Genomic DNA, 23,750 nt, shown 5'->3' with positions numbered 1-23,750 from the left:
GAATTTAGAAGGTCTATTATCTCAAAATTTAAACTGAGAAAAAACTTGCAATTAACAGATGCACTAATGGTAATCAGTTGCGCTGTTTGTTTCTACGCATCCATGATGAACTGGGAGGTACTTATCTACCATGCCCAATAGATCGCATTCCAACCCAACCTTCAGTATTGAAAAGAAGAAATAACCTTTAATCCCAATCAAATTTTAACAATAGTCTCTCATAATAATAATGTAATACCAAAGAAAGAATGATTTACCATTGGGAATGGGAAATGATCTTTACTGTAAGAGAACCCATAGAAAAAATGTTGTCTAAACTGCCACAACCAAGCTGATCACGACAACAATGCATATGATAAAAGAGACATTTACAACTCTCAAAAACCAATTATCACAATAAATTATTATAGGTACAACGTCCTTCCTTTAATACGATAAAAGAATTACAAAGAATCTTCAAACTTTCAATTACAGCGCTAGCTATAAGAAAACCACTGGTTTCTCTTTAGTACCACCAGCTTGCATAACCAAATTATTATTATTCCATGAAGTCCATGAGCGACTATGCCTACATTTCATGATTTCAACAGCTTGAACAATAACTTACATGCCCTTTTCAAACCTGCAGTAAAAACATATAATGATGTTAGCTTAGACATGGTTTAACCATGCAAATACTGTTGCTTCTAATAAGGACTGCTTAGTTTGAGTAAATCTGGGAGATATACCATCCAAATATGTAAAGTAAAGAGAATCCAATGAAATGAGAGCAAGTAGAGCAAGGCATCTAAGCTCTACTGCTTGCTCTCCTTCATATCGAGGATTAACTTATCTCCCTTCGCTTGTTTTCTACCACCAGAAAATTCAACTATAGAAAGAACTTTGAGGGTTGGATATATATTTAAGTCTAATTAAGCAAAAGTAAGTCCAAACAATATTATTATTGCATCATTCAGGGGTACCACACATCATTTCGTTATTATTTATGTAACCAAAGAATCTACACATTCAATGACTAAAGTTTAAAATCACAACAAAGCATCCGAGTGAGTATCACCAAATGGTAGCCAATACATCAATCTTAGATAGTTATAAGATGTAAATGTATGAAAATGTATATTGAACAGTAAATTAGTATTTAGTGGGTGTTAGTAGTGGGTTATTGGACACTTACTAAAAAAGGTATACAAACATATACCTGGTTAAGAAGCGCGACTACGCAACGACCATTTAAACACAAGATTAAGCAACCTAGAAAATATGATAAAAGTTTCACGCGTCACCCTCCCTGGAAATGCCCCCAAATGGAGTACTAATGATTGCAAGAAATAAAATGACGACCATTACCCAAATCAGTTATCCTCGGATCTCGATTCCTCAAAATGAAAATTTTGCTATCAGCAAAGTTCAAAGTTAAATAAGCATAAAAAATGAGTGGTTAACATAAGATATTAAGATTATCATGTTAAGCATATAAAATCGAAAGAATAAGTTGAGCGCAAAATGAAAATACCGAAATCGTTAACTTCATAACAGTAGGTTCGGAATTCATATAGAAAATCAAGTAAAAAGGCTACACGACTACACCACTTAAAGCAACAAAGAAGTTGTAGTCAAGCCAAATTTTGAGTGGCTAGAGAGAAGCAATGTAATTCTCCTAATTTAATTAACATTATTCAAAAAATATCGGAATATACATTGAACACACTGAATGAGGCCTATTATTGACCAACTATCATTTTGCTACTTCACTTTTGTAGGACTTCGTCATGGTAAACCTAGTGTCACCTTAGTTCGAATTTGTTCTAGCCATGTAGGACTTTTGTAGGACTTCGTCTAATGCTATCCTAGCCTTGCATGCAAGCTTCAGTAACTTATAGATCGAGTATTCAAAAACATGTAAGAGTATTCGAATGTAACTATTTCAATTGGAGAAAATACAGAAGCGAAGGTCAGATTGTCTAACCATTTCCTATTGGTGGGTTTTTCAATTGTTGTTGTCTTAAATTGGAAAACAAAGATCAATATATATATGACTGTAACACATACCTAACTCGCCGAGATTAGCCAGAAGAGGTTCAATAAGTCTTTCTTTATTTTCTTCCTTCCTTTCTAAACACAAAGCAATAAATAAAAACAAAACACCATATTAAATGTTATTCAGCAACAATGCTAAAAACTCTATTCCACCAAATCATCTACTGTTACCCCATTCCCATTACTTAAAAAGATTACAAAAGAGTACCGCCAATTGACAAAATGACTCAATTAGAGTAATCATCGACTCTTCCAGTTTTTGCTATTCTTAATTGGATTTAAGCCAATAAACCAATTAAAGTAGAACGAAAATTAGAGAGTATGAGAGATGAGATAGGGAAATTACCTGAGAGCGGAGGGCTTTACAATTGAAAAATATAACAATGAAGAAAGAGGAAAAAATCAGAAAGAAAAGAGTAGATAAGATGTGAACCTAAAACATTAAGAAGAACCACATACCAGTCAAGCTTCCTTGTTGCATTGCAATAGCTCTAAAGGCACCTATATTAAAGGTTGCATCACCCTAAGATGCACCCAGAGGCTCTTAGCAAATAGATTATATTTTCTTTGAATTCCTGAAAAAAAAGATCAACATCAATTTTTTTTTTTTTTTTTTTTTGGTAACATCCAAACTGAAAACACATCAAAGATCAATTTACATATTGAAATTCCATTATTAAGTTTCCACTGTCTAATACGAATATAGAAATGACACCCTTCAATAAGTTAAATTGATGCACAGAACCCCAAATCGATAAGGTAACAACCTCAAAATCTAACACAAAAAGGAAATTACCAAGAGATGTGCAAAGTACACAAAAATAAAAACTATATAACCCAAACTTGTTTACCATTGAGTTTATGTTGCTACAGATATCCAACTTTCACTTATTAATGTGGAAATCCCCAAATAGAAGAAGCGCAAAACTGCAAATTAAATAGTTATTCCAATTCTGATGTGTAAGTGCAAGGAGCAGGGGAGTCTAATGTGTCACCTCTATTAACTAGAAAGCTATTTTCAATCCAGAGTAATTTGTAATTTTCGTTACTGAGTAATGTGTTGTTTTGATGAATTGATGAAAAATTATGTTCACGCTACTCTTTACAGTTGTGTACCTCCATAAATGTAATTTGTTAGGACTTAGAATACAAGAGTTTTGAAATGGGAATTTGCAGTTGAGTCCGAATTTGTGGACAAGTTTGTCCACAAACAGCAGTTTCTTATTGATTTTTAGTCATAACTTCCATCATAAGCATAAAAAAAATTATCTCTAAGATTTTCAAAATACCTTTAGCTAATACTAGTAATTCTTATTTAGCTATAGACTTTAACCCGGTGAAACCTAATCATATTAGTACCTCTCGCATTATGAAAAATGTGCTCTCTCGTATCAACAATTGGAATAACAAGTTTTTGTCTATGGCGGGGTGTAGTACTCTCATTAAAAGTGTAGTATCTGCTCTCCCTATTTATTCTATGCAAACCACTTTGTTTCCTAAGGCTTTTTGCCATTCTTTAGATATGATAAATGCTAATTTCTAGTGGGGGCATAATGAACATGGTAGTCATAAGCTACATCTGTTAAATTGGGCTGCCTGTTGTCGTAAGAAAAGCTTGGGTGGTGTCGGATTCAAGCATTCCTGGTTTCAAAATAAAGCTCTTATAGCTAAGTTATGTTGGAAGTTCTTGACAGAGCCTGAGTTGTTCTGGGCCAAGCTTATTAAGGCTAAATATTATCGTCGTGTTCATTTCTTGCATGCGAAAAAGATTAGTTCTGCTTCTAAGTGGTGGAAGAACATTATCAAGGTAAGAAATGATATCTCACCTTCATTGTTGGAGAATAACTGATGGTAATAATATTAGCATTTGGGATGATAACTGGATCCCTTCTCTTCATTTTAAGAAGCCTTTTGGACCTCAACCCAACCCTCTGACCTCTATTAGATATGTTTCTGAGGTGATTGATAATGTTTCTCATTCTTGGAATACTAGTTTGTTAGATACGATTTTCACTAAAGCTATTGTGGATGAGATTTTACAAACTAAGTTATTTCCTTTGGATTTAGAACAGAAAATTTTTTGGCCGTTAGAAAAAAATGTGGTATTCACTGTCAAATCTATTTCTGATTGGTTTCGAAAGTCAATCTCAAGAATTGTAGTCTTACCAGTCTATGGTATCTGTTAAAACTATGTGGAGTCATGTTTGGAACACTAAAACTCCTCATCGTATTAAGCTCTTCATGTGGAAGCTGCTTAATGGTATTTTGCCTACTAGGAAGTTGTTATTTGAAAAGCATGTATGTTCTGTTTCCATCTGCCCTCGTTGTCAGTCGGTGTGTGAGAGTTTAGAGCATGCTATTTTTAGCTACCCTAGTCTTGATAAGATTTGGTTCGCTTCCCCCCTTGCCATCGCGTTTTCCAAATTTGGCCTCCAAACTTTTTACGTCTCGATGTGGTTAGAAAAGTTATCTCCAATGGTAACTCAAAAGATAGCATTATTCATAATTTATCTATTCTAGTATCTATCGCATACATGATTTGGTTAGATAGAAATTCTATGGTTTTTGATCCTCATTATAAGGCCATTTCTCATACTCAGATGCTTGAGCAAGCACGTAGGAGTATTATTCCAAACACTCCTCCTATAGTTTTGAAGTATTTGATTCCAGAAGGGCATGTTTCTGAGCTTTTTATGATTGCTTGTGATGGCAGTTTTGACCCCATCTCTTTGCAAGCTGGTGTGGGCTATACAATGAATAGATGGAATTATGATATTTGCTATGCAGGAAGCAAGCCCGTCGCAGCAGGATCAGCCGAAGAGGCAGAGCTGCAAGCAGTAAAAACCGGATTGGAACAAGCCCGTCAGCTAAGTGTTAGCAAAGTGGTCGTCTGTTCCGATAATAAGAGCATCGTCCAAGAGCTGAATGGAGTATCAGCAGATGTTTCTTGGTCTTCTGTTGGAATTTTGCAAGAGATACATCATCTCAAAACTAGTTTCAGTTTCTGTAAAATTGTCTTTTGTCCTAGAGAGCTGATCAAACATGCCCATCTTATGGCAGCATCAGCGTCGTCTAATCTGTCGATAGTATGTAACAGCCAAGTTCCTACGGCAGTGAAACTTGGGTTCTATGATGTCCAGTCATGTCTGTACGAACTTTTTGCTCTTGGTTAATGGAAAGGAAAGTTTGTGCAAAAAAAAAAAGTATTGTATTTTTGGGCAGCACTCCACCAATAACCTGCTGTTTTGTGGACAGCAAACAGTTGCTTGTCCACAAACATATTTCCTTTGCGGTTTTGCACAGATCAAATATGTACGTACTATACCAGGTACCCTGAAAAAATAAAGAGCAAATTGAGAATGCATGTCCAAAAACCCCGTGTGCTGTGTGGAAATTGCAATTGCAAGGCCTGCTTGCGAGCGAATATAGTGGTGGTGTGGACTTTTGCTTTTTCCTTTTGTTACTTTTTACTCTCAATATTTGGTGGACTCACTTCCTAATGTTCCTATGAATGGTATTTCTAACAAGTGGAGAAATGTGAGGATCGCAGCTTGTGAATTGTGATACAAGAAGAGTTGGCTGGTGCAATCGAGGTGGAAAATATGGAGAAAGTAGTGGAAGAGAAAGACGTAGGAGATGAGTTAAGTGAAGATATTCCGAAACATCTCTGATGACTCGGTTCCAGCGAATCTCTAAACACTCTGTTGCAATTGCACTGGCATTTGACATACACTTTCTCTATAGATAAAATGCCTGTATAAGGGTTACAAACCTACAATACAAAGTGATCAAGGGTCTGACTGTTAGGTCTAGGTACAAGGATTGCACAATGTCAAAGCTGTCAACGTAGTTATGGACTTCTGGCACACATTTTGACACAACGCAATATCCATCCACAGCTTTTTATCGGTGTATATTTTCCTGAAAAAAAAATGGTAGCTTGTAATGTCCACTGTATTTTCTCTTTTGGATTTATAGCTCACTAAGCAGTTGAACAAAATGATCCATGGAAAAAATAAATAACAAAGTAATACAAGATATATGAGAATTGGCTGATAAACTTTCTAAAAGACATTGTGTATCCTCACTCCAAATCATCGTATATATCCAAAAAAAAAACCAACATGTATATAAATGTGTCCACCAACTGTCTTTATGAACCTAAAACATTAGTTAATTTCTCCAATGTCTGTCGACAAATGTGAAGAAAAAGCCAATAAGTATGGTGAACCTCAAGATGGTGAAAGCTCCGTTTGATGATTCATTTTATACAAACATATATAACCAAGCATAGTGGAAGAAGTGTTTCTTACAATATTTTGTGAATTTCAGTGAATTGCCAAATTGTATTAAATTTGAGCAAATTTTAACGATTGATTGTACCTGCGACTGTTCAAGCTAACTTGTGGCTCATCAAATTGGATCCGGATTCTTCCCAAATTCAGTGAATGCGGAGGAAGTACCTCGTTCAATACACTGGATTAAAAAGTGAAAACAATATCAAAAAGTGAAACAGGAGAAAGAGAAAATATTAAATCGCATATAAAAGATCTGGGACACAAAATAAGGTAGGATGAAACATGCAAACAATGCCCTGATTTTTATAGTACCCTCCGTGCAACAGAATTCCTCATCCTAAGGGGTTAAAAGAGAATGCACAGCAGAGATAAGGGACATGTAATGAAACAAATATTATTGATACAGGTTTAGCCTGGAATTGCTTTCAGTGCTGTGTTCAGCGAATGCGACTTTCTAGCTTATGAAAACATGCACTTCGACTAAGATGCAATGTGGCCAACAACTTGGGATATAACAATCAATTCCATTCCAATGAGAGATATCTTGAAGTTTCATAAATCATAACAACAAAAGTAAGAAAAACATACCTGAAGAAGATAGCTGTGCAGCCAATCAAGTGTTTGTGGGAATGTTGTTGCTGAAATATTCACAACTGTCAAACCCTGTCCAAAGGAGAAAACCAAAACGTATTACAAAAATTCATTCTTGATGGTTTGCAATTGGAAATAGTTAACGTAATTTGGCTATTATAGTATTATGGCATAACCTAATTTTCGTTTGAAACAGGAGCTAAGGTCCCAGATATATCATTTGCAAGATTAACAAGATGATGTTAGCAATCCTTCTCGTATTCTACAGACTAAAGATAATGAAAATTAACTATAACAAAAAATAGTTTTGAGAACTATTTGTTTCATTATTTCATAGCTTACACTTCTCATTAAATAAACTTTTGAATTATCAACTCAAGTTTTAACAGGTTCTATTGACAAAAATAACACAAACCCACTACCATCCAACAAAGTGAAGCAGGGAAGTAATGTTCATATCCTAACTAAACAAGTGATTTTTCTATTTTTTGACTAACCGTTTGATATCAGACACCAACACTCTGAAAAGAAATTGCTACTAATAAATAAATTATGGCTGGGTCATTACGAAAGGAGAAGCTGCAGGATTTTCGGATTGGTGTATATATCTTCTATTCAACATTAAGGAACTCTTTCAGTTGTTCCAGGGGTGCTGCCAAGCTTAGAGACTATTATTTTGTGGATTTGGTGGCTAGCTAGGATGCCCACTGTTATGTAACCTAAGGTTCTTGATGTAACTATTATTTGTAATTTGTCTCTGGGGACTAATGACTTGTATAGTTGTATCCACCTTAGTGCCTTACTAAGGGAGCTTTCATATTTCCAATTTTACATCAAACATAAACTCTGTTTTGACGATTCAAAAAGTGCCTCTGTTGACTGTAACGAAAATTTCTTAAGCAAGAGCTCTTCATGAGATTTGTTTAACTCCTTCACTGTAACTAAAGAACATGGTCTGTTCCTTGCAAGCTTAAATCCAATCTACTTGTTTCAGCTCGTTGAGAGTTGCCTTTCAAATTTGATGATGTTGACACATCAAAAGCTCTTCTGACTACTCTTATTATATATGTTTACAATGAACCAAGATCTTCTTCGTATTTTTAATTTTTCAAATCTGCTGTTTAACACTTTCCTCCCTTGTAAAGCAATTATTTCACACAAGAACTGATCCCAATACACGAGGAAACCAATGGCAACTATCATAAAATGTTGACGTAAAAGACATGCATAATGATCCGAATCAAAGTATTAAAATAATGAAACCATAAGGCTTTCTTTTCTTTAAGTAACAAGTACACCAATAAGTTTATATTCTATACTATTGTGAAAATTAGTAGTCTTTTTATCAGCAATAAGGAAATAAACATGCAGTTATTTATTTATTTATTTTGCGTGTGTGTGTGTTTTGGGGGGATCTGAATACAAGTACTTAGAATCAGTTAGTTGACTTAGTTCATCTCAGAATAAGATCACACATACTTATTATATCATAAAAGATTGCCTCTAATGGAAAAAGCGCCTAACTGAAAAAACTGATAACCTTCGGTCATTATGTTGATGTAAATAGTTTTTTTAATTTAAACAGATTGTCCTTACATTGATGTGAAACAACAAGGACCTTTTACTACACAATTCAGGCTTTAGAACATCTACCACTAGCTCTCATTTTTCGATTTTTTCTTACATAAAAAGTTATGCGCACACCTGTGATTCAAATGAGCATAGATAATCCTGAATAGTCTTCAAATTGCCAGTAAGCTTACTCTGATCCTGTAATTTAAAATAAATAAATTAAGTTTTAATATCAATGTTCACGTAAGTTACTGAATGGGAAATACATACAAGCACCGGTAAGTGATCAGCAATCAACATACACATGGAATTCAAATTATTAATTGTGTCCATTATTAGGATTTCAAATTATTAGGATTTTAAGTTCAAGAGGTATTTTAATGGAGGCATTTCAAAGAGGGTAACAACGGAACAAATCAAGAAAACACGTACAAAAGCAGTAAAGAACAATCCCAACATCCAAGTACAACAACTAGAAGGCCAGTTTGGTCTAGAGCAGTCCAAACCCAAAGAATATACACTGAAATATCATCCTAAAGCTCAGACACACTCCTGATAGTATATTAATTTTTGTTCTTGTCCAAAATATAACTTTCCGCTACCATCAAAAGTCACTACACATTCTCCCAAGGCCACCCCAAGCTATCACATCTCTTAGCTATCATTTTTTCATTCCCCATGCACTAGATATGCAAAATATGGATAACATGACTGATGAAGTCTTTGAACGTTTTAGCTCCACATTTTCCATTTCCAAAACTCCAACTATGAGATTCACTGACGATGAAAACCAAGAAGATGAAGCTCATTGGAAATATACACTGATTGGCCGTACTTTGGTCCCCACTGGAAAAACATCAACAGAACTCATCAACGCAGTAAGGAATCGATGGAGGTTGTTCAACACACTGATGATAGTCACCATCACTGAAGAAATTTTTCTCTTCAACTTCATCAGGAGAGAGGAATATGAAAGGATTTTACTAGAGGTCCCATGGGCTGTTTTTGGTCAGATTCTTCTTTTGAAACCTTTCCACCATGACTACCCACCTGAGCAAGCTCACTTTGGCTATTTTGATATCTGGTTTACACTCATCGATATGCCATACATTCGTAATCGGAAGGATCGCATCATTCACATACTGCATGACATTGTTCGTGTGATTACCATCCTCCCGAATCAACAGCTACCAACAACAACCGAAGGATTCCGCATACGAGCAAGGTTCGGACTCAACTCAATACTACCAACAGGGGTTAATGTAGCAGACAGTGCGGGAGTCGAACAGTTTGTTCGTTTTGATTATCTAAGGATGCCGGCTATGTTTTGCAACGTCTGCATGGTTATGGGACATGATTTGCTGGGATGTCCTATGCGCATTCAAGAGCAAAATGACAATGTCAACCGACAACAAGCAAACAACGAGGGCACACATGATGGCTCAGATATTGAAGGGGGGGACCTTCCACAGACAAGGGCAAATAGAGCAACAACCGGCAGGGGAGGACAGGTGGCGTTGGTCGGAATCAGGCAAGAATCACAAGTGCTTCCAGAAAATGGGAGGGCCACAGAAAATATTACACGTGGAGTTAGAGAGACTCATACCTCAACAACAGTTCTAGGGAGACGTGGAGGCTATTTCAACCGAGGGGCTGGTGCATATAGAGGACGTGGTCTCTCCCGCACCTCTTGGGCTATGCAACAAGGTCAGCAACAATTACAACATGGGCTCCACAGTGCACCCAACGCCCCACAAACTGGAGGTAGGACTCGGCCCAACTCAACAGCCCTTTTTAGGCCCACTGGACCTCCACTTCTAGAGGTTTTCAATTCACACGACTCTATTTTGCTCCCACCATCCGAAACTCCTTATCAACAGCAACAGCATCAGTTTTCGCTCCTCCAGGTTCATGCTGAGCAGGGAATACCAACCTTGAGTCAGAATTCACATCTGGAAGCTATCAGAAGAGGAAAAAGGGCAATAACCACACAACCAGACTATGGAGGACGCTCAAAGCGCCCATGTGGTATACAAATCAGAGAAGTCGAAGAAAATTCTACACAAGTTATAGAAGTTGCAGAGGAAGTGAATGAAACTCTCATTGCTTGTCCCTTAGGACCGATTATAAATGATAATGGGGGCAGCACTCGGATGAGGTATTCTGAAGATATCATGCTGAATACAAATGATGGAAACAACGTCACTGGCTCTCAAATTCCACTCTATGGGTATGACGTGGAGGTCGGACCTGAGTTCCTAGCACCTACAGTAGGGGGTTCCTCAGCCGCACATCCACCTGTCATGCAAGTTCGAACTCTAAATGATCTATTTGCCCAGGATAACTCGCAAGGACCATTAGCTGAAATTCAGGTTCGAGAAGGTGCCACAGACGACTTCATAACCAATGAAGTGGAGTATGCCCACACTATGCCGGAACAAGAAATTGTCAATCACTCACCTGCTACTTCATCAACTGACCATGTGGTTCCTAGTCTAAGCCATCAATTAATGGAGGGTCATGTCTACAGGGTGTCTCAAAGCAGAAATTATGGAGCCCATTTCGTAAGGAGGACTCGCCCTCAATCACAGACTGGACCAATGGCAACAGTTGGAGCAACCCACTCGGTACAAGCATCTCTTTCATATTCTGCACAACTCACAACATACTAGTGTTAATTATGAAAGTAGATCTGTATATGTTAGATATGTTTATATACATGGACAAAGGGTGGAGGTGGCTGACCCAAATCAGCCCCCAAGGTCATCATGAGTACAATCCTCGCGTGGAACTGTCGGGGTGCCGGAAACCCTCTACAGTTCGCCATCTACTGTCTCTGATTGGAAAAGAAAATCCCGACATCCTTTTTCTCTCTGAGACAAAACTTTCTGGCGCAAGTATGGCTAGTATTAATCTACAATTAGGATTTCCAAATATTTTTTCTGTTTCATCTTGTAATAAAGCAGGAGGTCTAGCCCTCCTGTGGAAAGACAACATAGACTTAAATATTTTTTACTCTTGTAAGCATATTATAAATGCTAGGATAAACACTGGACCTGGAAATAAATCATGGGTTGTGTCGTTCTTTTATGGGAGCCCCTACGCCCCATTAAAGAAAGCCAGTTGGAACAACATTCAGAATACCAGAAGGACGGGAGGAGACCCCTGGCTTATAATCGGAGACCTGAATATCATTTTTGATCAGAACGAGAAGCAAGGTGGTGAGCTCTTCGAGCTACAGCAGTCAGAATTTGCTGCGGATTTTATTCAACAAGAAGGTCTGATTGATCTCGGTTACTCAGGTAACTCGTTCACTTGGACTAATGGAAGGGAAGGTAGAGCAAACGTCAAGCAACGGCTTGATCGTGGGCTAGCCAATACCGACTGGTTTATTTTATTTCCGGAATTTAAGCTCTTCCACCTTCCCCGCATTGAATCTGACCACAGCCCCATTATGCTTCATCTGAACCCCAACACCAATAAGGCCCCTAAACCTTTTCGTTTTCAGGCTATGTGGATTAACCATGAATCCTATCTCCCCCTGATTAATCAGGCATGGGTTAACTCAGAGTCTAGAAACAAAATCTTTGAGGTTAAAGATAAGTTACATAACACTAAGACTGTTTTAAAAGAGTGGAACAAAAACGTGTTTGGCGACGTTAGAAAAAACATCGCTGATACTACCAAAGCCATTGATAATATCCAGGTTAAGAGCCCCAATGCCCAAAATGGTAGGGAGGAATCTTTTTTAAAGGAAAGATTGGATAATCTTTTAAAACATGAAGAGATGTTTTGGAAACAAAAGTCTAGGGACAAGTGGATCCCTGCCGGTACGGGGGATTTTAACACAAAGTTTTTTCATGCGACCACCATTTGCAGGAGAAAAAGAAACAGGATCGATTGGTTAAAACATGAGGGTCGTTGGTTATCCCACAGGAGGGATATAAGTAGGTGTCTTGTCAACCACTTCTCATCCCTCATGGCTGATGACATTCCTGACCAGGTGGGTATCCCTCCGGATCTCATCAACACTATTATCAGTGGTTCAGATAACACTGGCTTGACTGCTATCCCTTCTCAAGACGAGATAAAAAATGCCCTCTTCGCTATTGGTCCGCTTAAAGCCCCTGGCCCTGACGGGTTCCCGAGTCTTTTTTATCATAATGCCTAGGGTACGGTTAGCTCGTCAGTCGTTAGGATGATTTCTCTTTTCTTCGCTGAGGTTCATAGTCTCGAGCATATTAACCACACTAATATTGTGCTCATTCCTAAAGTCCCGAACCCCATCACCCCTCAAGATTTCCGCCCTATTAGCCTTTGCAATGTGTCGTACAAGATCATATCCAAGATTCTGGCCAATAGATTGAAACCTATGCTGGAAAAAATCATCTCGCCTATGCAGAGTGCCTTTGTTCAACAAAGACAAATCACCGACAACATTGTCATAGCTCATGAGATTCTCCACTCTATTCAGACCAAAAAACGTAAGCATGGCTTAATGGCTATCAAGCTTGACATGTCTAAAGCTTTTGATAGAGTGAACTGTGGTACGGTCATTTCTATGCTTGGCCTTGGCTTTAATGACCATTGGTGCACCATGATATACCAGTGTATCTCGTCTGTTAACTTTTCCATCCTCCTAAATGGTTCGCCTGAAGGATTCTTCAAATCCAAACGTGGTCTAAGGCAGGGAGATCCTTTATCACCCATGTTATTTATCATTTGTATGGAGATTTTATCTCGGCTTCTACAACATAAAGAAACAAATGGTAAAATACATGGGGAGAAGATCTCGAGGCAGGGCCCGGTCATCAGCCACCTGCTTTTTGCGGATGATGTTTTCTTGTTCTGTAGAGCCACAATTTCGGATGCCCTAGAGATTGTGGACACTCTAAAGCTTTTTTCTTCCATCACTGGACAGACTATCAACTATGATAAATCTGGAGTTCTGTTCAGTAAACATCTCCCTTACAAGTTCAAAAAGATCATTCGCAACATTCTGAAGATCAAAGGCATTGGGATTAAAGACTCGTACCTAGGAGCACCCCTTTTTCTTGGCCAACCTAAAACTCAGCTGTTCGATCATCTCATTAACCGTTTGACCTCGCGGGTTAACGGTTGGAAGAATAAACTCCTTAGCCAAGCAGGGCGATCGTCCTCATTAAATCACACGCCGGGCGATCCCCGTGATACCAGATGTCTTGTTTCAAACTGCCTAAAAAAATTACCAACAAGATGAATGCAATCCAACGCGATTTCTGGTGGGGGAAAAAAGATAATGGAAAGAAGATCCTTTATCTCAAATCTTGGGATTCTATCTGTTTACCTAAAAGAATGGGAGGGCTAGACATAAGAGATTTTAGTACTGCTAATGAGGCCTGCTCGGGTAAACTAGCTTGGAGACTGTTGAGTAACCCCCATGAGCTGTGGGGACAAGTTCTTAAAAATAAGTATTTTCCTCACTCTAAAGGCTCACAACTACCGTTCTTGAAAAAAGGCTCATCCTGGCTTTGGAAAAGTTGCCATGCTAGTATCTCTTCTATCATGAATAATGCCGTTTGGGATATCGGTGATGGGTCGAACATTAACATTTGGACGGAACCTTGGGTTCCTAAAGATGGAGGGGTAGTACACATTTTTGGCCCTAGGCCTAGGATGGCGCCTGAGAGTGTCTCTGAACTCTTTCTGCCAAACACAAAGTCCTGGAACATCCATCTGCTTGAAACTCTTTTCCCTGCCTTTATCGTCCAGTATATCATGAATGTTTATGTCAAAGACGATGCTACTAATGCATCTTTGTTTTAGGGGGGTACAAAAAATGGGTCTTTTAGTATTAAATCCTTCTACGAGCACCTTAGTCATGCCAAGCTGAGCAAACCCATTGTGGATATGCCAAGTTTTTTTCTCCAAATATGGAAATCAAATGGGAATCCGAGGACTGAGCTTTTCGCTTGGAAAAGCATCCATGATATTGTCCCCACTAGAGCTGCCTCAATCGCATCTTCCCGATCAAAGATCGTACGATGTGTTTTTGTAGAACTCCGGTCAAAACCTTACACCATCTGCTCATAGAATGCCCATTCACTAGGGCAGTCTGGTTTGCGACTAGATGGCGTTTCAGGCTTGATTCTTACAAACGGTTAGCTGTTAAAAAATTTGTTGGCCTCTGGTTTAAACCCCCCCTGGTTGGCCGGTGGAGGTAGAGGAGTGGAAATTAACATGCCTCAGATACCCTCTTGGACCATTTGGAAAGAAAGATGTGCCCACATTTTCACGGGAAAAACTATTTCTTTACCTATTGATATAGCCAAGACAGCAAACCACCTCACTTCTCAACACCTAGGTAAACATCATAAAAAGCCAACACAACCAGCACAACCGTCCACCCATTTACCTATAACCAAAACTTGGCTTGCTCCACCATCATCCTTTGTCAAGATTAATATGGATATAGCTTTTTATTCGGAAATTAAACCTGTTGGTATTGGTTATGTTATGCGAGATGACAATGGAATTTTCTTAGCAGCAGGTACCAGCAGAGCATGTGGAAGAAACGCCGAGGAGGGAGAGAGCCAAGGGCTCAAATGCGCCATCCAATGGGCGTATGTCTTAGGCTACAACAAGATTATCATTGAAACGGATTGCAAAACAGTAGCTGACTTTTGGAATCACCAGGCTACTAACATCGGGAGGATAGCCGCTAATATAATTATAGATGCACAGTACTACATCTCCTCTTTTGATTCCCTAAGTGTAACACATGTAGATAGATCGTGTAATAAGGTCGCCCATCTGTTAGCGACCAGTGCTCATCATCTCAGAGACTGTTTTTGGGAGATGGAAGCACCCACTTGGTTACTAGGACTATTGCAGGAGGAACTTATAACATGTAATATTCAGGTGCCTGACGCACTTTAGTGCATATTTATATATATATAAAGTGGTTTTACCAAAAAAAATTGTGTCCATTGCCCTGACATAAACAAGATCCAAAGACTTTTGTTATGTTGATGAGATTATTCCACCCCGCTACTAGGCATGTCCCACCTATGTTCTATCGCCGATATTTATAGAAATCCGCTGTCTCTAAAGCATGAGATTTTATAGTAACTGGAAACACAGTATTATAGGTTTGGTTATAAGAGGTCGCCATGTTCAAGTCTCTCCAGGAGACGTTGCACAAAGTGTGCCCACCTCTGCTAGTTCTAGCATATTTCTGATGAGGGAGAGTGGTACCCACTTCTAAATATGTCCTACCACTGTTCTGTCCTTGGGACTCCTCTTGATGTTTATAGAATTCCACCCTCTTTACAATCTCAAGCATTTGAGTAGTTGGCAATTTAACAATCTTGAGCATGATTTCCAATGTGAAAATCATCCTTGAGAATTTCAGCAAAAATTCTAAATCTTTTTTACAGTTTTACCTCATCAACTGTGGGATTCAACCGTTCAAGTATATACAGAACAGGGACAGGCCAAAAGAAACATTTTTTAAGTGATAATTCATTACAAACACCAAGAAAAGTACACGAAGGCTATATAGAAGATTGAAATCCATTCACACAGGACAAAGCAAACCATTAGTGACACCTCTCCTCCTGGACAAAGCAAACCATTAGTGACATCTCTCCTCCTGGTGCAAATACCATAATCATGAATAAATTAAGTAAATTCAAAGGATTCACGCGTTAAGATGGATTGTTGGTGCTCAGCAGTCGTAAACATGATGAGTGTACTATGCTGAACTAGAAATTTCACCAAGTCACACTGGCACTGATACTCGTGTCTGTGTCCGACACGTCACGACACAGCTAATTAAACAGAAAACCATTACAATTCCTTAGTTACACAACTAATTCTTGGGCTCAAGACCTTACAAAGCGTCTCCTTATAAATAAATAACTATGAAAGTGGCATATCATGGAGTTGTAACTATGTTAATAGATTATTATTTTAGTCTTTTAGGGTACAGAAGACACCCAAGTTTGAATGCAGAATGTGTCCATGTGTCCAACAGGAGTATCCGTGTGTTTGTGTGTCCGACATGGATTTCTTCACAAATATGAAATGTCCATGTTACTTAGATTTAATTTTCATTAGGATGTTTTAGCAGTGAATAAACAGTACAGGTTGCATGTTACTATTAAAGACAAAGTGTAGTACTTGGTTATTATGAATAACTGAGCCAGACATTTATGTATATACATCCTGGGAGAGATACAAATTAGGTTTCACACGAGACATGGAACTTTATTCCTGCCGAATTTGTACTCTGATTTCTAGTCGTACTTAACTATATGTTTCAGGAAATTTTATCAGTACCACACCAAGACATCAATCTAACACCACTATCAAAAGATTCCAAACTTACTCAAAACATTATTAGATCTTCTAACAGAACATTAAGTAGTTATTTATTATGGATACCTGAGCTGGACATTTATCTCTAAATGTCCTCGTGGAGATCCACTCCTCTAGTAATGCCTGCATTCATGACAGAGAAGAAAGTCAATGAGAGCCACACATATATAATTTACAGATTTTACTAAAGCAAGACAATACTCATTAACAAGATTGACCAAAACACACAGAGGGGGACTAATTTTTTTTTTAAAATTGCTCTTCCAGAGAATGCTAACGAGGAAGCAATTTGTAAAGAGATGGGTACTTACTGTACCTATTAAGAATAACCCTCCTCAGCTCCTGAGGAAAAGAGAGTAAAGGAGAAAAGAGAAAGAGGAGGTGGTGGCGAGTTCCGGTGGTAGTGGAGAGACAGGGACATGAATGGGTAAGCTAAATAAAGTAAAATAAAAATAATAGTTCGGGGTGGGGTGGGGGCCTGGGGTCCCTCGCATAGAGATGTAGGGCGGGGAGAGTATAAACACCAATTATGATAGGATTGAAGCAACTTCACCAGAAAACTTATTCTGGAAAACGACAACAGCAATATCAACCAAAAAGAAAACGACAACAACAACATCAAACCAAATCCCGAGACACTAATGGGGCCACAGAGAGATAGGCCACAAATATGCTTTGCATGAGTCTAAGGTAGGCCATCCTCACAAATGAACATCATAGCTGCAGCATATCTAGACATTGTTTTTAGATATTTAGAGCAATTATTCCCTTTGAAGGTGGGAATTGAACCTAAGACCTTGGGCCCAACCTCTCAAGTCTTAACCAGTAGGCCACTGGATATATGCAGCATATATAGACACATACAAACAAGATGAATAAAGAAAAATATATCATAAACTTGAACCCTACATGTCATAGAGCTTGAAGGAAAGAGAAAGTGACATCAAAAAAGTTTTGACTTTTGACAACGGGCAACATTTCCACCAAAAAGGTGCGGAACTTAACAGTTATACCTAGTCTGTGCCACTACTAGTCGGAAATCTACGTAAGCAACTTCTTGCACATAAAATTTCTGAAAATGTGTCTATGACAACTCTGACAATTTAAGTAGAAAGGTGCACAAGAAAAACCATTTCTTCCTTGCTCTGTCCTTCGGAATTTTATATCCACTAAAATGAGAAGGCTAGAGGCCAATCTATGATATGTCGTATATGAGAAAAGATAAAAGATACAGGCATACAGCTGAAGCAGATGACATAAGAACTATTGAACACACCTTGTGATCAAACTCAGCCATCTTCAGAACTATTGGTACAATAATTGGTTCACCAGAAGATGATTCTTTATTCACCGGAAGACTTGGATTTTCTTTAGGAATGTTAAGAGCATCGCCTGCACGTCCAGAATTATATATTTTAAAAGGAATTCTTCAATGGAAATTTTTTCAGTCATGCACTTTGAATTAAGCCACAAATAACTGATATGCAATGAAGAAACAAAAATGTAGTGGGCAAGATATGTATTCTGGATATCAAGATAAGATAATACCTTGACCATGAGGAACATCCCCAGCTTCATCCATAGATTCCCTACTGTCTGAAGCTCCACTCAGCTGGTCACTAGAGGTCTCTATTGGGCTTCTACTTTCAGGAATGCAGTTCGTAAGCCGAAGATCATCTCTGAGAGTACTTTCTAAACCGCATTCCTTTTCTGTTTCAACATTGTCGTCCGAGGCCACAGGAATAGTTAACTCTTCATTCCTTTGCAGTTGTGATGGTTGGTTCTCTATTCCCATCATCCATTAGATAGATACTTGGATCCAAATGTATTCCCTACCGTAATGTGCAAGGGGAAACAAGAAGTGGATTAGTCAATAAGATTAAATCTCTTCATGTACTCACACACACACAACACAGATGAAGAATGACCAACCCTCATACACATAGCACATGTAAAGATATCCAAGTTAAATCCTCACAGTACAGAAACATATAATTGATTATTAGGATATCAAGCATCAGTATTTCATGGGCGTCAAACAAGTGTGACATCAGAAGAAACATATGGTTTATCCTGTAGAAGGTTATCAACCATCTCATGTAGTTTTTCTACATCACAAAAGTGAATTAATAAGAGAAAGTTCATGACTCTGCAACTACATCACACATTTAGTCAATCATTGAGAAGAAACTGTCTGTGCTAACAGAATTTTGAACATCTACTGTACAAGCTTTAAGCAGAGAAGAAGTAATGACAGGCTTCAAGAACAGACAACTCTGAGAAGAAAAACTAAAACAACAGAATAAAAGATATAGAAAAAGGAAAAGAAAAAGAAAAAGAGATAGTCTGAGAAATAGATAAACAAGAAGAAAAGGAAGGATGCCTTTCCACCAGCAAAAAGAAATCCCCTTTTTGCTCAAATAAAAGCCTAGAACAGTTAACATGAAGGGAATCTTAAAACTTGGAATAAGTTGACATTTAATCTAAAATAAATGGAATACACTTCTCTGAAGGCAAGATGGATAGGGGAGCATCTGCCTAGAGCTATCAGTTGGGTTCTTTGGAATGAAAGAAACCGAAGAATGAAAATATACAAAGTTTAGTTGGAAGTCAAGTAAACGCTTTATGTGGTCTAGGGGCGTGGTGACTTTGAGATAAGGTTCCAAGATTATCCGGGATTCCATTGTGTTGTAAGGTGTTGTATTGTATTGGTGTTGTAGTCCTTGTAGATGTGGAAATCAGAACTTAATAACCTAGTGCCTCACTACATAGATGTATCTTTCTGTATTTTTGTTACTATTAGGCAATGAATGAAATATATCTATTTCCCCTCAAAAACAAAGTCCCATCACCAAATATGTGAGCTAAGTTGACTAACCTCACCTCAATTATGATTGGTTTTCCGTCTTTCATTGCTTTTTTCAAATCACCCGCCAAACCTGTGGAGATACAAACATATTATAAACATACTGCCGAGAAATTAAAAAAAATCCAGAGAGAAAGTAGACCAAACACAATGCTTAACAGCCACTTACTCAACAAGGTCACTTCAAACTTAGAGTAATTTTAGTAACTAGCATCCCACGTTGATCACAAAAGAAAGGATTCACTACTAACCACTAGTGAAACAATTACCTTTACGAACAATTCTGCATTCTCTACAAAATTCTGTTATAAGTTCTTCAGAGGAGTTGAAGTCCCGTGCCCATACTGGAGTAGATACCAACGGTGCTCTGCATATATTAATATAACGAAACAATAAGATCTTGACGGAATCAGAAGGAAAGGATATCCAATCAACAAAATGTTATCAATGAATAGGATGTAGAAGTCAAACAATCAGTCCTATATTATCAATGATATCCTCAGTCTAGAGAAAGAAACAAAAACAATTCCCTCCACATACTCAGTTGATGTGCGGAGCAACTCATAGACCATGTCTGTCTGCACCAAAAACCAAATAAATCATTTTATAAGCATCAGTATGATTTAAAACGTTAAATGTCTAATAGAACGACATTTAAGAATAATTGCCAAGATGAAACATAAAGTATTCACCTGTAGAACATTTGGCAAGTTCAGTCGCTGTGCGAGTTGAGTGGCAATGGTGGACTTTCCTGTACAAGCAGTGCCACAGACAAGAATTACCAGTGGTACTCTTTGGTGGTGAAATCTAAAAGAAGTTTGCAACAAAATATCAGAATTAGAATACTTTTCTAACTATTTTCTCCAATACAATTAGAGTCGAACTACAAAAAGCAAGTGAATACACCAATACCAATGAGATTTAGAATCGATGATTCTTTCTTTCTACCGGTTCATAAATATATACTTTTTAATAAGAGCATGAAGTACAAGATAGGACGAAACATACATGATACATCAACAGAGAACAAAAAACCAAGAAACCAAGAAGTGGTAACATAAACAACATAAATTCCCAAAATGTCAATGAACCCCCTATGATGCCCTCGATTGGGTTTAGTCCCACATCGAATGAGAAGCCGTCTTGGATCCTGGCTACATTGGATCGACAACCACTAACTAGTGTCGAGGCCTTTTGACTTAAAACCCCACACCCATGGAAGGGCATGATTTGGACATAGGCCTTTGGGTGGCAAAGTGGGGACAATATCGACATCTGATAGTGGTGGTAGCGTAGGTACACCACCCCCCCCACCAAAACACATACACAGCCCCCTTAAAGAAACACAACATCAGGAGGGGTCATCTCCATGTCCAGAGCACTCAAGTCACACACAGAACCACACTTATCCTTAATTTCATTGCACTTCAGGATAGGGTTTCCTTTTGAGCCTTAAATAACAAAGCATACAAAGTTTTAACATTGTCCCCTCTCCATAGTATGCGCCTTTTTTTTTTTATCGGAAAATTAGGATATATATATATTGATAAAAGAAAAACCATTACAAAAAGGATAAGATATCCAAACTACAAATAACAAAAAACAAAAAAACGAAAAGATCATTCCCTAGGTTCCACACCTCAAAACCTATTACAAAGAAAGAAAAACATCGGAATCAGAACATGAATGACTCCCATCTACACACAAAGTACTCAAAAGGAATGTCTTGGGTCTCCTCATGCGCCTTAGACCAGAAAAATAGAAAGCCATTAATGACCATAATGACCTCTTCCAAAGATGCCTCAACTCCCTCAAAGTATCTCTTGTTTCGCTCCAACCATGGTCCCCACAAGATGGCAAAAGGAACCATACTCCAAATTCTCCTCCCTTTACGTGAGTGAGCAAATACATTCCAAGAGCCTAGAAGCAACTTCACTGAACCCGGACACACCCATTGAACCGCTGACATATGAATAAAAGCACTCCATAGTATGCTCCTAGCAAAGTGTGATTTAGTAGTAAGGAGTTCAGTAGGGTCCTGAGCCTAGAAAAATGGTTGTTGCATGTGTTTAGTGTGTGTATCCGTCAACAGTACAGTTCCCATATCCATACTGTCTGAAGATGTCCTTTCACGTACACAGACACATGTACTGGTGTAATGTCAATTAGCATTTTGTATAAAAACATTTCAGGAATATCATGTGACTGCTACACAAAATTTCCACTCTAAAGAAGTATGATGAAGCGCCTGATCCATACAAGATAGCCCAAATCAAAGATGCAAGATCCCCGTAAGTGCCTGACAGTATCCTGAATAGTGCCAAAAACCGTCTTAATGCAAAGACAGCTATTATGCAATACATATGATTTCTTAGTCTTACATCCTTAAACTGTTTTGTTTTTGTTTGCTTGTACTCAGATGTATATTTCTTATCTAGCGAACAAGAATTCAAGACTTCGGTCTATAAATGAGGTCAGTCGAGCTTTATGTTCAATTTTGAGAGTAAGACTTTAGCACCATAAAACTATGGACTGAATATAGATAGGACTAGTCAAACGAAATCCAACTGATCATCCTTATCAAAGAACACATTATCTAATGCATAACATGTATTTATTGTCTTAACTTGCACTAGTCAAAATCAGTGCATTCTAAAAGAAGAACCCATCAATTCCTCTGAGCTACAGAATATGGATGCAACAAGAGTGGTGCCCGAAGAGTTGATGTGTCAAAGTGGACGCCGTGCAACCTGAAATCAAGTCCAATCAAGGCAACCTAAGCCAAGCCAGGTATAACTTAAGGCTCGGATTCCCCTAGACTTAGATTTGAATTGTTCAAGTTTACACTGAAGAAAAATTACATAACAAAGTAAAAAACACAACAAAGAGACAAGTCAACCCCGTCATCCTTCTTTTATTTTTTGATTGGTGTAATAATTGTTAAGAACAGTCCCTATAATGTAACAAGTCAAGGAAAAGTAAAATATACTAGACAGAAAACGCGACCCTCCAATGTCTGATACAACATACATATAACTTCAACATTGTATATAACAAAACTCAGGCTCGGGTAGCATCTACCCAACCTACAACATTTATTTAATGAATTCTATCAAGGAACCCTATTATATTCAATGCTGGTGAATAGGTACAAAGATGCAGGGTAGATAAATGGAAGTCAAATCCATGAGCAGACTGACCTGGTCATCATCCTGTAGCGATTAATATATTCTACCCCATATCCCCGCCGCTCCATAAGCTACAAAAAGAATGAATCAGCACACACAGAGCCATTTTTAGTTTTACATGGTGAAGAACTAAATTCACACACACTTTAAACAAAAGCATTCAACAGTATAAAAAAAGAGTATACCTTAAAAAGATTAGCTTCTAAATCAGATTGAGAACTGCAATGAAAAATCAACAAATAAACAACATTAGTCAGCAAACAACAAGTGATAATGACGACACGAGAATGTGAGTAAATGGTAAAACATACACATCAAGAAGACTGTTGTCAATAAGCAACTTCTTGAGTTCCAAAGCAATTTTAATTGCCACGTGGTTAGGAATCTGAGACAAAACAAAATAATCCATATAAAATGTATATCAAACAAAATATATTTATCGATTGATTAATAATTTACATTTACCTTGGTAACAGTTAACATTCTACTAAGTAGAAATCTAGATAAAACATAGTAATGATCCGCATTATCTCCAAGCCACACTTTCACCTAATCATCATTTATCATCATCACATTAAAAGAAACTGAATCAATTACACAAGAGAAAAAGAGAGAGAAAATAAAACCTTGACAAAATCGTATTTAGAAGAAGCGTTTCTAGAAGATCTTTTGATAGGTAAAGAGTCTGATGAATCTTTATTATTTTTATTGTTGTTGTTGTTGGTTTCCACATTTTTAGGGTTTGGAGAAATTAAAACTTCTTTTCCCTTCTTCATTTTCTCTCTCTCTCTCGAATGAAAATATGAAATGAAAACCAACTTCTGAAACGGTCTGCTC

At 37.8% G+C, this 23,750-nt stretch overlaps 1 protein-coding gene, 1 long non-coding RNA gene and 1 pseudogene across 5 annotated transcripts in view; 1 reads left to right on the top strand and 2 right to left on the bottom strand.

Annotated features, from left to right (window-relative positions):
* The window catches only part of LOC147495531 (lysine-specific demethylase JMJ27-like), a 15,032-nt gene extending 9,028 nt beyond the window's left edge, over positions 1-6,004 (top strand). For both annotated transcript variants that reach the window (XR_015197551.1, XM_086564178.1), the window contains exon 11: positions 5,588-6,004. Coding sequence is in view for 1 of the 2 variants with exons in the window: in XM_086564178.1 (XP_086420304.1) it covers positions 5,588-5,677 (90 nt within the window). In the remaining variant the exon portion in view is untranslated. The remainder of the gene's footprint in view (positions 1-5,587) is intronic.
* Positions 91-3,184, bottom strand: LOC147495532 (uncharacterized). 2 transcript variants are annotated; one of them, XR_015197564.1, is made up of 7 exons: positions 2,889-3,184; positions 2,497-2,612; positions 2,384-2,397; positions 2,050-2,112; positions 1,348-1,394; positions 1,199-1,251; positions 91-622 (listed from the first exon to the last, which is right to left on the bottom strand). It is a non-coding gene; the product is annotated as an uncharacterized LOC147495532 (long non-coding RNA). The 2 variants fall into 2 exon arrangements; XR_015197563.1 differs by lacking the exon at positions 2,384-2,397.
* On the bottom strand, positions 5,675-23,750 carry LOC147495530 (uncharacterized; annotated as a pseudogene). The gene is made up of 16 exons (XR_015197562.1): positions 23,540-23,750; positions 23,379-23,462; positions 23,225-23,298; positions 23,099-23,132; positions 22,926-22,984; positions 20,418-20,532; positions 20,266-20,303; positions 19,995-20,092; positions 19,743-19,798; positions 18,408-18,691; positions 18,136-18,251; positions 16,926-16,982; positions 8,631-8,696; positions 6,924-6,998; positions 6,421-6,513; positions 5,675-5,958 (listed from the first exon to the last, which is right to left on the bottom strand). The product of XR_015197562.1 is annotated as an uncharacterized LOC147495530 (transcript).

This window comes from Coptis chinensis, chromosome 6, assembly GCF_015680905.1.
Source record: "Coptis chinensis isolate HL-2020 chromosome 6, ASM1568090v1, whole genome shotgun sequence".
Lineage (NCBI taxonomy): Eukaryota > Viridiplantae > Streptophyta > Magnoliopsida > Ranunculales > Ranunculaceae > Coptis > Coptis chinensis.
Note: the sequence above shows the minus strand (reverse complement) of the source record. Positions and strands in the feature narration are given on the sequence as shown.